The sequence below is a fragment of the Scleropages formosus genome, chromosome 5, assembly GCF_900964775.1.
Source record: "Scleropages formosus chromosome 5, fSclFor1.1, whole genome shotgun sequence".
Taxonomy (NCBI): Eukaryota; Metazoa; Chordata; class Actinopteri; order Osteoglossiformes; family Osteoglossidae; genus Scleropages; species Scleropages formosus.
In genome coordinates this window covers 7,349,026-7,363,457 of record NC_041810.1, presented here as the reverse complement: position 1 = coordinate 7,363,457, position 14,432 = coordinate 7,349,026, and the positions used below count along the sequence as shown (strand labels likewise).

Here is a 14,432-nt window from a genome sequence, read left to right as displayed (position 1 = left end):
AGCTCTGAGGGGGACGCCTGGTTTTCCAGCTGCCTTTCTCTCGACTGCTCCAGTAATTCATATCTATGAATAATAAACCTTCTCGACCGGTCGCCGATTCAGAATATGGCGACAACCACCATCTACCTTGACCGCTGGAATCCGTCCTCTGAACTTTTTCCTCCGTCTTCTTGATGCCATGTGGCGCTCTGCGAAAATACGTGTTCACGATAGCCAGTGACAACATTCGTGGCTTTCTCAAAGCTTGTGGCACCAGTCCTTTGAACATCTACGCTCCACCGGGAAGCAGTCCTTGGCCACACCGTGGACCTGTAGATGTGCTGACCTCCACGACCCCTGTCAGAGATGTGGAGAACAGGAACTCGACCGTGGCCCACCTGGTCCCCCCAGCCATCTCGCTAGTTTATCTCCTGCGTCCACCACCGTGTGCGTTTAACCCCTCCTTGTTTCTCTCTCCCTTGTGCAGACGTGGAAGAGTGCACCCTGGGAGCGTGTGTCTGTGAGCGTGCGTGACGGTGAGCGTGACTGTGAGTGTGCGTGCGTGCGCGTGAGTGTGTGTGTGAGCGTGTGTGTGTGTGTGTGTGTGTGTGTGTGTGTGTGTGTGTGTGTGTGTGCGTGCGCAAGCTGGCCCTCTCACATGGCCTCGATGCAGGACGGCGTGAACTTCACCGCTCCTCCCTACGGCAAGGTGCTGCTGTTGGGGGCCATTGCCGCCGCCTCCGCCTTCGTGGTCACCATCCTCATCGTGCTGCTCTGTGTGGGCTGCCAGAGGTGAGACTCCGCCTGTCCTCCACACCCAGCCCCCTACCCCCTCATCAAGTGTCACCATGGCAACCTGTTGATGTGTTTGATTTTTTGACCTGTTCATGGTAATGGTATCTCCAACAGCAGACAGCTGGAGGTAACGGTTAGGGTTAGGACTGAGTTAGGGTCAGGAACCTTGACAGCGGAGGTTTGGGTCCCAGGAGACACACTGCTGTTGTACCATTGAGGTAAAACATTTGTTATTTTCCTCTGCAGAGGACATGCCCTGCCGGTTGGTTAAATTCTGCCAAAACATGGTAAAAGGCAAACAGCGTCAAATTAGTCATGGAGGCAGGAATGGGTTGGAACTGAGTTCGAGCCTGTAATCTCAACTACAAATGGTGGAATTCCTTAAAACCAATAATCCATTCACTCATTTTACTGCCTTCGTCCTTCTAAGTCACTTATTCCTGGTAACAAATGAGCTCATGGGCAAAATCAAGTATTTTAAACACTATGTGGCTTTGTAACATTAGGGCTAGTTATTATATTTCCAGCAGGTGGCGTAATCGTTAGAACTGCTGCCTGGTTCTCAAAGGCCTCGGGTTCAAATTCCACTCCTGCTGTAGCAGCTTTGATCGAGGTAGTTACCGGAACTGACACCGAAAACATTACCCAGGTGGATTGCAAGGTAAACCAGGGTAATTGGTTGAACGCTGTAAGTTGGTTTGAAAAAGAGACTCAGCTAGAAGATTAAATGTAAATGCGTTCATGTGTTTCGCGCTCTGGGAAGAATCACTTTGTTCAGAACCACGGTTTTTCATTACATCTAGTGGGACGGCTTGTCGCATTGCGGTGACATCGGACTGGCCGGGTCGTAGCAGTGCGTTAACTACATTTGACCCTTCCGACCTCGCCGGCTCAGGAAACGGGTTCCGCCGTGAGCTGGTTACGGGTTCGCAGAGTGGCAGTAGGAAAGGCTGAGTGCGTGAACGGTAGAGTCGACCGCGCGTCTGAGAACTTTCCGACTTTCACAGGGGAGACAAAGAGCAGGTAAACTGCCCGGCCTTTCGACGCCTGTTGGAGCCGCACTAATGCTGCCACGAGGGTCGAAATGCTCATGGAAACGGCACTTAGCTTAGCTGCAAAGAGGCTCCACCTGCCAATGGGGCTGCAGGTTCGAGCGCTAAGAGGGGCCTTACGCTTACAGCTACTCCTTTAGCCGACGCTTTTCTCCAAAGCGGCTCGCAATATTAACCTGCGTACTCTGATTTACCCATTTAAAAAGCAGGGCCATTTTTACCGGGTAAATATCTCGATCAAGGGTACTACAGGAGGAGGTGGGACTGAAAGGCCCTCCAAACGCCAGGCACCGACTCGAGCCCAGCGCCACCTGCTGCCCCCGCAGCCCTGCTGTTGGATCCGCATTTCACAGCTCCCGCCGCAGCTTATTGTGTGCGGCGGGCGTGGCCTCGTCGGCACCTCGTCGGCACCTCGTCGGCGCCTCATCGGCCCCTCGTGTTCTCGGCAGCACGGCGCCACGGTCAGCGTGCGCTGTTACAGCTGTGCCGCACCTGTCTGTGCCACATCTGTCTGTGCCACATCTGTTAGTCCTCCAGGACGGCGGTCCCTGTCTGGCGCAGCGGCGCACATCGGCGTGTCCTTCCGGCCGCCCTTGCGTGGCGCCCGTCCCGGGAGGTCCGCAGCGACCGGAGCGGCCGCGCGCTTCGGCACGGTGTGAAAAAACCTGCGGCCTTGGTGACTCAGTGTCGGGCTCCCTTACTGGCCGCGCCTCCCACCCCCTCGGCTCCCCTCCTTGCTCACCCTCCGCCGCGGTGCACAGGGAGCGCGCCGCGAATGCTAATGCAACTTATTGTCAGAACGGATCAGATGCCTCGCGAAGGCATGTCGAGCGCCGGTTATCACGGGGGCGGTCTCCCCGCACATGCCAGGAGGGGGTATTCTCCAGCAGACAAAGAAGGGGGACACAGAGTCTTAAATGTTTTTTTTGAAAGCGGGGAGCCAATCAGGCTCTTCCTCGTGGCCCCTGTTGCTAGGGGTACGGCAAACAGATTTCATGCGACCCTCGGAGAAGACGGCGCCGTGTGTTTCCCTCGCGTTTGGCCGCCATCGCTGCACACACAGCTATTCGCTCTGTCATCACAGCGCCTGAGTCACTCATCACGGCACCGGGGTTATTGTTCTTCCTCCCCGTCGATGAGCTGTGGGTGCTCGGGGGGGAGGGGCGACCGGGTGGGGGTCCAGGGCTCGCGTTTTATCAAATACACGGTGTCGTCGAGATCAGAATGCAGCGCACAGCCAGCTTTTCCGGAACATTCTGTGTCTGGAACAGGGGAGTTTGGGGCTGGGAATATCTGTTTCAAACCCCCCCTCCCAGTACTACGTCACCCTGAGAAAAAGGAAGACACAAACAAACAAACAAACAAAAGTGGGATGCAGACAGAGGAGTGGAAACCATGAGGCTGCGTTAGTCATGCTGAACTGGGCCATGGTGGGAGGGGGGGGGAGGGGGGGTCCTCGACGCCGCCCCACACCTAAACGAACGGAGAGGCGGAGGAGGGTGTATGAGAAGATACGGACATCGGGGGGGGGGATGCATGCAGAGCTTGTCAAGCCGTTTCAGGTGCCCCCCTTCTTGGCATTCCATTTATTGCTCAGACCCCCCACTGCCCCAGGGCTCGTGCAGAGACGAGGGGGTGGGGCGAGTGGGGGTGGGGCCTGGCTATGTGCAGACGCCAGTCGCTAAGGCTTCAGGAGATACCAGTGCAAGGAGCAATAACACTGTGTGTTTCATCGCAGCCCAGCTCACGCACACAGCTCTCTAATCTCCTTTGATAAAAAATGTAAATGCATCAGTACTGGAATAATGTTAGAAACAAAATACAAGTGTCTGTTCTTACAAACACAAAGCATCCGTCAAGTGTGAACTGAACAGCCCCGTAACTGGAAGAGTAGCCATGCCAGACAGGTCTTTTGAATGACCAGTGCGGTAGCGCCCCCTGCAGGGCTGTCAGGTGGCTGCAGGTTGCCCATCGCCACCAGTGGCGGATGTGCTGCTGCTGCTGCTGCTGTTGCTCTGGGTGGCCCTGGCTGACCTGGCGTGTGCCGTATGACCCGCGCCGCGTGAAAAAAGCAATCTGCACAACAAGAAGTGATGCACGGAAGCCCCGCCCATTCCTGTTGGGAGTGTGGGGGCGAGTTTCAGTTAATGGGATGTAGCTCAGATCTGATCATTATCTCTCTATTTTGCTGATGCTCTTCTCCAAAGCAACTTACCCTGTTAAGTTGCTTATTTACCCATTTATATACACAGCTGGAAAATTTTACCGCATGAATTCAGGGTGAGTACTTTGTCCAAGGGCATGGCTGCCGGAGCTGGGGTTGGAACCTGTGTCCTACAAGTGCAAGGTAGCAGCTCTAACCATTGCGCCACCTGCTGTCACTTCAGCGACTAAATAACTAAATCAGCGACTTCATAATTTCACACTCCAAGGTGGTAATTCCGTGGTAATTTCACGTTTTCTCTGTGCGTCTGACAAGGCGCTGAGCTGCTGCTCTTCTGTCCTTCTCCTCTTTCAGGAAAGGGAAGTCCAACAATGTCCCCGCGGAAGGGACGAAGCACAGGATTATGGACATGGTATGCGTGAGTGTCTTAGTGCATGTCTGACCGCCCCGTGTTTGGAAACGCACCGAGCGCTGTGCATGAACGTACATCCGTCCTGCAATACTTTACGTGTGCGGTTCTCTAACACGCGCACACACTCACACCCGGACCGTGCCTTGCAGAGTCGGCTCCGCCAGTCGAAGCTGCGGTCCATCAGCAAGTCCGACACCAAGCTTCACCAGATGAACAAACCCAACTGCAATGGCAAGAGTGAGTGAAGCAAACTCCGCATCGGTGCAACCGTCGCTGTCCAGCTTCCTGTCCACCACAGCTCATTACGCGCGTCTCCTCTTTACCCAACTGTGTCGTCCGCAGGCGTCTCCAAGAGCCGTCCGGCCAGCATGGACCTCCTGCTGCTGCCCAGCCGGCGCCGCCGCTCCAACTCGGACCTGCGCTGCCCCACGACCCGCCAGCTGCCCCAGATCCCGTCGGCCGGAGGCGGCGAGGACCGCGAGCACACGTACTCGGAGGTGGGCCGCCGAGGCTCGCCCACCCGCTGCTGCCCCGATGACGCGCTCTACGAGATGGTGGGCGGGCGGGCCGGCGAGACGGACACGCCCGCACCACCGGTGCCTGCCAACACGCCGGCCCCCCACAGCCCGGAGCACGCGGACGGCGCGGACGAGGTGGGCGGCACCATTGGCGTCGAGGTCCCGGTCATACCGGCGGCCCCGGTCCCCGGCCCGGACTCCGTGACCGCCGAGTACGCCTGCGTGAGGAAGGTGAGGAAGGCCGACAAGGTGACGCGGAAGGACGGAGTAGCGGAGCTGGGGGACAGGGAGCAGCAGCGTCATTCGAACACGGACCTGCACCATGCCCCGCCCCCGCAGCACCACGCCCCGCCCCCGCCACACCCCCACAGCCAAAAGATCACCAGGAAAAACATGGAGCCCTTCCACCTTCACTCCTTCCCCAAGGTGCGTAGCTCGGACAGCCGCTCTTTCTGTCCGGCAATGTCCGTGATCTTCGGAGGAAGGAAGCTGCCTTGTGGCGACGGCGTGCTGTTGTTTGCGACGGGGCAAAACTGTACGAGCATCGGAGAACATCTTGCCTTAACTGAGAGAGGGGCCGGACTCGAGATCTTGTTCAGCGTTTACACGCCGGCGCCCTGTGCGTCTCCCCGGGTCTCAGTCACTAAATGGTTAATGACGCAGATATCACTCAGTTTACTTGTGGATCTGCACCTGTAAAAATCTTGGACATCGCTGCCATAATAATACTATCATAAACGAAACGCTTTTTTTTAGCTATGAGCCACATTAGGAAAGATTTTAGAATAAACTCCCGTTGAGTTCCGATCGCTCGCTGATTCGTCCCTAAAACACGTAACGTCCCTCACGTTGTTATCGATCTCCAGCTGGGCATACGGCCCTCCAATTCCAGCGTTCCAGCGGCGTAAATGGACATGCGGTAAAAGTACACCTCGTGAGCCAGGTTGCCGCCATTGTCTCGGTTCGGCTGTGCGAGCGCCACCCTGTGGCAGAGTGAAGCTCGGCCCGAGCGAGAGCTCGCCGCGGCTCTGCCGTACGGTACTTAGCATTCATTGAGAGCCGACGCAGCCCTTTCCGCACAAATGATGCAATCCCCTGAAACAGGGAGATTTCGAGCCCACGGTAAACAAACGCGAGGAAAACGGTTCTTCAGGTGCTTCGGTCTGCAACCTCCGCGTCAACGTCAGCGCCGACACCCTGGGAATGCCGTCGTCTCCAAAAAATGAAGGTTAGTGGGCTACTCATCCGTAGCCTGCTGATCCGTTCGTTGGCCGATTCCAGGAAACAAAGCAGAGTTCCGCATGGCGTGGGGTCACCCGAGGGCGAAACGAAGTGTACGAAAACGATCGGGTCCTTCGTGCCGGACGTGACCGCTGTGAATTTCCTGCAGCCTAGACTGAGGTTTAATATTCATGATAAGATGGGGACCAGATGACCATGAGAGGGCATCGTACATTGTAGGGTCATAACGCTTACATTGCTCTGCGGTGCAGCGGCTGATTGGTTCCAGCGTAGTTTTGCATGTGGCTGATTGGTCCAGCGAGATTTTTCAAGTGGCTGATTGCTCCAGCGCAATTTTTCAAGTGACCTGAGTAAATGATGCAGGTGAATCATTGGTCTACCGTCGCACTTACGCCGGAGGCCGATTGGCCCCCTGTGTATTCGACGGGATGCTGACACATACCGGAGGCCGATCGGTCTGGAATGAACAAGCTACGCAACCGATTGGTCCGCAATGAAATATGTAGGTGGCTGACCGGTCCCAGGTATCTAGTACAGGAGGCCGATTGGGTCACGGTCACTCGTGCGGGACCCGTGTGACCACCAGCTGTTGTTTGCGTTTCAGACACGCGTATCATTTTTGTACATATGCGTTTGTGCAGACGACATACTTCTCCTTAAAATGCATGACTAACTATTCACTTGACTTCTGTGTGTATGTGTGGGAGCGTGTGTGTGAAAGAGACACATATGTCTCCCTGCATCTGTGAGTAAGATGGGCCCACGTGCCGGCGCTCCGCTCTTCTCCAGCACCAGGTCTTGGTATGAATGGCCAACACGCTGCAGGTGGTTATGTAAATCCTCGGCACCCTGCCAGCTAGCGTGTGTACGGGCGCGCGTGTGTATGCGTGTGTGTGCGTGCGTGTGTGTGTGTGTGCGTATGCGCGTCTGCCTCTGTTTGTGTGTGGGAAAGGAATGCCGAATCACAGCGAATAAATAGCCTGGCTGGCACGCAGGCAGGTAAAGCACGGTAATGTAGTGCCTAAATTTAGTCCTCAACCACTTGGGTGTAAACAGCATAAACTCGGCAGGAAAAGAGATACGAGCTTTCTTCTTCTCGAGAAATGGAGTGTTTCCAGGGCAATCCACCGAGGAGACGCCCACTCGGCGCAGTCGTGAAGCCCTGTGTAGCATAAAGCGCCTCTTTTGCTTTCATGGGAGAAGTTTTCCTGTATTATGAAAACATCCTTGATGCCTGAAACGGAGAAAAGGAAGAAGACGGAGAAAAGGCGGAATCCGTGTCTCTTTGGGCTCCTGTACGCGGAAAGGGCCCCGGATGCGGACAAATGCTGAATTTCCCTTTGAGTCTCCTTAACCGCCCCCTGCTTGTCTGTGCTCTGCCCGACAGGAGGCGGTGTTCATGGGGAACGGGGAGGAGTACATATGGAAGCCCCCCGAGGACGACGACATCGCCATGTTCCAGCCCAAGCCCCCGTGCCCCTTGAACCCCCCCAGCGCAGAAGGCGGGGGGCATCAGGTCCTGTCGGCCGTGGCTCTCGTTCCGTTCGGGAACTGCAAATGACACACACCTGCATGGCCAGCGGAGGGCGGAGTGGTTAAGGAAACACACTGTGACTGGGGAGTTGTGGGCCACAGCATGGGAAAAGGGAATTTCTGTTGTACCTTTGAGCCGGTTCAACGAATGGCCTCGTTAAACTATCGAGAGGAACACAAGGACATGGTTCCACGCTCGATGAACCAGCACACTCCCCCGAGTGTCACACACTTGTCCTAATTTACTAGATCTTTTATTTAAGCTGTTTGTCATGAACATGTTCTCAAAGGTACGTCGGGAGGAATCATATGCTTGCGTGTGCCTGCCCAAAAAGCTGCTTGGGGGTTCAAGCCTCGCTGTAGCTACAGCTGTTCCCTGAAATGCGCTAAAATACGGTAAAATGCCGTAAAATACCCGGCTGTGTAAATGAGGGAAATACGGTGACCGGCTTGGCGAAGAGATTCTTTGTGAGCTGCGAGGTCGCTGCACTCGTGGTGCAAACGTGAGTTGAACTCGACCGGCCGTGAGATGCAAAACTGTAATCGCTGATGGGAACAACCCCACTCAGGCTTTCAGAGGGACGTGTTCTGGGCCACCGAGTGCACCAGAGCACCGAGACCAGCGCTCGCATCCAACGACCACAAACACTGTTCGCATGCGAACAAAGGGCCTTGCAACGTGTCTTTAACACGGGCCCATCAGCTGACACAGCCTGGCGTTCCATGGACGGCAGGACAATGGCGGTGACCCATAATTTGACGGTGGGTGCCGGAGGGTTCCGGAAGCGCAGGCTGTCCAAATGGATCGCAGCGTTTCGCTCCTTTCAGCACACGGGGCACAATTAGACAGGAAAGGGCCGAAGTGAGAGATCAACTGTCCCCGGGAGCGAACCGCCGGGGCGTGTGTTCGGTCCACGGTCACACTGCCTGCACATTTATTTATGCCTTTAAAAAGAAAGGCACCCAGAGCGAAATTCTGAAAAATGTTGAAACGTTTTCAGGTGTCTGAGAAGGTTCCCCAGGGTCTGATATCTTTATTTATTCCGGCGTGGCCGTTTGTCCGAGACGACTCTCCATTTCTGCAGTTATGTGGTCACTGGCTCTCCGCAGCCACTGATTTACCCGTTTATACAGCAGCGTAATTTTTACTGTATCAGTTCAGGGCAAGTGCCCTCAACAGTACTAGAGCGGGGTTTCGAACCCAGGTGCCACTAAAAATAAATTTGGAACCGACCTGCTTGCGACACAAGGAGCCATGTGCGCTGTGCTCTGGTGAAGCCCCAGGTGTTTAACTCCCGCCCCCTGTCACACCTTACAGGCATCGGAGGTGTACTCTAAGGTGAGCAAAACCCTGAAGAAGAAGCGACCAACGCCTGGCTCCCCCCCTCCCAACAGAGATAACAACGGACACAGGACCCTGGCGCGGGAGGGCGCCTCGGCCGGGTTCAGCGTGGTGGTCAAGCCCCAGTCGTGGTCGGGGGGCGCCCAACAGGAAGACCCCTGCTACGAGGCCATCGGTGATAAGGTGTGGCCAGCAGGGGGCGGGGCAGCAGAGGAGTCAGACCCCGCCTATGAGGCCGTTGACGCTGCTTGGAAACGGGAGCGGCCGCCCAACGCCACGCTCAAGCCCAGGAAGAAGAAGCCGACGCAGCCGCCGCAGCAGCCTCCTCCGCCCGTCAAGGGTCCCACCGCGGAGGTGCTCTACGAGAGCATCAGCGACGTCCGGCAGGGTCTGCCCACCTCTAGCACCACCACCATCTTCACCTTCAACGACGGCATGGAGATGTACGTCACGGGCCTGTAAGGTCCTTCCCTCCGAGCTCCCGGTCGGCAATCCGCCTGCGTTGCTCCGCCCCTTCGGAGTGGAAGCAGAGCGCAGAGTGAGTGCAGCACTCAACTAGGGGGCGTTCGCTGGAGAGACTCGAACCGCTTCCCTGCCCTCTACGAGACCGTCTGACTGGTTAGGAACCCGAATGAAAACGTGATGCTGTGTAGTACATGTCCTCTTCCATTTCTGCCTGTTGCACAATGACTCGCCCTCGTTACCCATGTTTACCGTACTTCGGAAAGGTCGGCAGGTGCAGAGCCGCAGCACCCGGATCTTTGAGCTTCGAGCTGTCTTTCCAACACCAATGGTCACTGGTGATCAGGAGAAGCCCAGGTGCTCCAGTGTGGTCAAGACCGCTGTAGCAGGACTCTCCTACCTGTGGCGCCCAGCCCACCGACCCCACCCACACACACGCGCGCGCTCGCACACACACACACACACACACACAGAGTTTATGCACAATCCACCTCTTGACCGTACAGAAACGTAAGCACAAACTGCAACATTAACCTTCCTTTAAATACGGCAAATTCCAGTGCAATTTGGAGCAGGTGGAAAACCGCAGTTGGGCTATTTAGTAACGTGTAACTGATTAATTATTACCGAATGCATCTTACTTATTTCCCTAAACGTGAACTCCAAGAAGGAGCTCCTTCCAGCTGGAGACTGCACTTTAAAAGACTCTGTGTGGGAGTTACACACTCGAGTGAGAAGGGGCCCCGTTGATCGAATCCAAAGCATAACACGTTTCCTGGCGGAGCTCGAAGGAACGTCAGCCCCAGAAATGAAGGCTCCTTCCAACGCGGGGGTATCTGGATGCACCAGGAGGTACTGCGACAATAAGGCATTCCCGGAGCCCAGTCCCCCCCCCCAGCCAGCACCCCGACTGCCCCCACCATGTCCGCACCCCCCTCTCGGGCTCCGAGCATCGCTGTTTCCGAGGTGTCCACCATTTGAGGAAAGCGGAAGAGCGCGGGGAATCTTCCGGAAGCTTGCCACGACCCAGCGAGCGTAGAGAAACACCGTGTGGACGACGACAGAAGGAAGAAGGAAGCGGAACAAAGTGTGAGAAGGAAGCAGCTCAGGGAAAGGAGAGAATACGCCACTGAGAACAGCCGATACGTTAACAGTTACCTTCTTCCGAGATGCAAAAGGAAACTCTGCGAAAGACACAATGTTGCTGTATAGAAACCGGCCGTGTGCCCCGTCACCCGGGGGCCGCGGATGCACTGTATCTTTTCTCTTGATCCATCACGATTTTTCTTTGAGCGCAGCCCTGAAGGGCGGAGACTCCGCCACGCACACGCTCGCCCGCCGCCGTTTGTGCGTGTGTGTTTCGTTTATGCCGCCGTTGCGGCCTGCATGCTTCGAGGTGCATGCCTTTAGGAATCCTGTAGTGGTACTTGGAAATGGTTTCTTTGCTGCTGTCGTAACGTTTATGTTTGTTATTTCTTGTTTTTCGGTTTCGTTTCTTTGGTTCTTGTCAAAGAGCACAATGTGACTCCGGAGTGTCGGCGCTCCTGCATGCCCGAACTCTCCCATCCGCCGCGACGTCTTTGCAGGCCCGTGTGGAAGGCGTGCCTGTTTGGCTGGGACCACCACCCGCCAACGTGGGAAACTCGTTTCCTGCAGAACCTCTGCGGGATGGTGCCCCCTTGTGGCCGGGAGGCGCGAGGAGCCCTACAGGCCGCAGGAGTGACGCCGTCTCCGGCTGACCGCCATTCTGACGGTCCTTTGCTTCGGGGGACTGGACCGCACTGCCACGCGGTGGATGACTGCTGTCTCATGCCTGCAAAAAAAAAAAAAAAAAAACAAGAAAAAAAAAGAGAAAAAGACAGCTACTCCAGTGACAGACTCCATTGGCGGACGTGAAACGAACTGAAAAGATCAAATATGTTGAGCTGCATCTTTGAGTTTGGCACATGTTGTGCTTTATCTGTCGACCCGATGTGTGTACATGTTGCAAAAGAGAATAATAACCTTGATGTTTTCTGAGAAAAAAAAGAAAAATAACAGATTTAACTTTTGCTCATTTTGGTTTGTGTTCGGAATGACTATTCGCTCCCAGCTGCGATGGTTTTGATGTGAATTCAGATCACGTGTCTCAGTTTTCGGTTCTGATAAAAATCTGAAGTTAAAAGTCCAACATGAATTTTAGTGTGGCAGCTATATTGTATGTTTGCCTAACAATTACAGGGTTGTGTGTTATCAAGTGCTCAAGTGCAAAAGATTGTAATGTTTTATATCAAAATTATTCATAACAATGTTAAAGTGAAGTTTATACTTTTGTAATAAAGCAGCCTCTTAAAATAGATGCTGTTCACAGGGCTCATGTTTCTTCTCAGCAGCTTTGGTCACAAGATGAAAGCACCTTTAATCTATTTATAAAGTGAAGAATTATATTATTATCTAAGTTGAAGAATATTCCTGATATACAGCCTACACTGCATTCCTTTCTTTGAATGTCTCTGTGACTTTTTAATAAATGCCATAAATGTGTCTTAACCCAGCAACCCCAAACCTAAGCATATCAAAGGTAATTAAAAATATTATTTAAAGAATATTACGTTCAAAAGGGCTAACCCTAACGCAGGTGAACACCACCTATCATCTGGGGACCTTGGAAGGGTGGAATACAGTACTTGGTGACTGGCTAAATCATGTTAAAGTTGTGTATTCCATGCTGTAAGTTGCCTTGGAAAAATTTGATCAGCAAAACAGAGGTTGATGGTGAGCCATGACTTCTAGCTAATGGGGAGTTTTCTACCACTTGTCATAATTGACTGTGCCTTCTAATACATTCTCTGGGTTCTAATTATTGCTAATTGAGACATGACTGAATGAATCCGGCTGCTGGCTGCGGGCCTCGCGGCAAGCCCTGTGCAGATGGACAGTTGCACCCACTGCGTTTCGCAGTCCGTCTGCTGGACCTGCACCAGGTCACTTCTGGGTCTGAGCTTGGAAGCTTTTTCCACTTAATTAGGCACACAAAACCATGTGGTTTGTTCTCCTTATGTTTACTTGGCTTATATGGCCCGTCTTGTGGGTGAGCCAAGGCGGCATTATTAGCCCCCTGCCCGAGTCCCACGCATTTCCTGGATTTATTTACCAGAACATCAGAAAGATACTCTGGTTGGTGCTCCAGGATGATTTAAGATTCATTCAAAGTAGCTCAATGTGTTGCAGCTCACTGTTTCCCACCCAGCAGGATCAACTGTCTATCTGAAGCCTTGGCTCCACGGGCTCAACTGCAGCTCAAGGTAAGAGCACTTCCAACATGGTGCTTTTGGAGATTTTCTTTTTAATTCAGGAAGCAACATGACAAAATTTGCCATTTTCCATACAATGTCAAAACTCATTCCCAATGGCACAAACACACACACACGCACAGACAAAAACAAACACAAATGGAAGTAAGCGTCCAAGTCGGCTTCCATCCTGCATGCGAGCAGACCCTGTGCTCCGCAGAAACACCTCGATGTTGCGGTGCTCAGAAACAGAAGTGTTCAAAACCTTCGTGCTGAAACATGCAAAACAAAGGGCACCGTGAAATTGGATTGCAGTTTTTTGCAGGGCGGGTGCTGCGGGGGTGGGGGCTGTTGCATTTATAGTCACTTTCAACTGGCAAACAGCTGAAAGGAAAAAGGAAACACAAAAACTGGAGTCTTGCATTTATATCTCTATCCCTGTGGAGGTACAAGCTCTACAGACTGGGTGTAGCACAGCTGTACGGACTGGGTATGGCAGAGCTGTACGGACTGGGTGTAGCACAGCTGTACGGACTGGGTATGTCACACCTGTACGGACTGGATATGTCACACCTGTACGGACTGGGTGTAGCACAGCTGGGTGTAGCACAGCTGTACGGACTGGGTATGGCACAGCTGTATGGACTGGGTATGGCACAGCTGTATGGACTGGGTGTAGCACAGCTGTATGGACTGGGTATAGCACAGCTGTATAGACTGGGTATAGCGCAGCTGTACGGACTGGGTGTAGCACAGCTGTATGGACTGGGTGTAGTACAGCTGACAGCTGTATAGACTGGGTATAGCGCAGCTGTACGGACTGGGTGTAGCACAGCTGGGTGTAGCACAGCTGTACGGACTGGGTATGGCACAGCTGTATGGACTGGGTATGGCACAGCTGTATGGACTGGGTGTAGCACAGCTGTATGGACTGGGTATAGCACAGCTGTATAGACTGGGTATAGCGCAGCTGTACGGACTGGGTGTAGCACAGCTGACAGCTGTACGGACTGGGTGTAGCACAGCTGTAGGGACTTTGTATAGCACACCTGTACGGACTGGGTATGGCACAGCTGTACGGACTGGGTATAGCACACCTGTACGGACTGGGTATGGCACAGCTGTACGGACTGGGTGTAGCACAGCTGTATGGACTGGGTATAGCACAGCTATATGTACCCTGTGTGAGGTTCAGGGCACTCCCACGATCACTTTTAAATGCAGGGAAGAGGCTCCACACTCTCTGCTTTCCCTCTAATTGTGTCGGACTTTGATGTAACGGTGAAAAAAATGAGTGCGGCATTTTTCAGTTCGTTGAATCCTGTTTGGATTGAACGGTGCGTCACTATGGCGCCTGTTCACAGAAAACCCGAGAGTTTCTGTTTCGTCCTGTTTCATTCTTCTTTTTTGTTCTGTTTCATCAGGAAAATTGCATTTAATTTGTGATGTAGCAGTGTGCACTTAAAGCACAGCGGTGACAATGACAGGACAGGTTTTGTTGTGTATCTATACCACTAAATGACTGCTCACTCTTTTTTTACACAGAAATTATTGTGGTTTATCTGATTTATTAATTTATCTGACATTTTCGTCCAAGCCAAGGTGACTTACAATGTGATTTTTCTACACTAGGCTACTGACAGCGATTTACCTATTTATGC

General features: G+C 53.5%; 1 protein-coding gene across 1 annotated transcript; it reads left to right on the top strand.

The window, feature by feature from the left end:
• The first annotated feature begins 626 nt into the window (after positions 1–626).
• Positions 627–11,738, top strand: LOC108926408 (fibrous sheath CABYR-binding protein-like). Its single transcript, XM_029252367.1, has 6 exons — positions 627–771; positions 4,345–4,402; positions 4,552–4,639; positions 4,745–5,346; positions 7,550–7,678; positions 9,014–11,738. The coding sequence occupies exons 1-6, from the start codon at positions 638–640 to the stop codon at positions 9,497–9,499; spliced, it is 1,497 nt and encodes a 498-aa protein (XP_029108200.1). The 5' UTR covers positions 627–637; the 3' UTR covers positions 9,500–11,738.
• Positions 11,739–14,432: the final 2,694 nt, after the last annotated feature.

Excerpts from the sequence above, each read along its gene's own strand:
- LOC108926408 (XM_029252367.1), top strand. The coding sequence starts at position 638 with ATGGCCTCGATGCAGGACGGCGTGAACTTCACCGCTCCTCCCTACGGC. Across the intron at positions 5,347-7,549 it reads ACCTTCACTCCTTCCCCAAG|GAGGCGGTGTTCATGGGGAA; the intron begins GTGCGTAGCTCG and ends TCTGCCCGACAG. Across the intron at positions 7,679-9,013 it reads CAGAAGGCGGGGGGCATCAG|GCATCGGAGGTGTACTCTAA; the intron begins GTCCTGTCGGCC and ends CACACCTTACAG.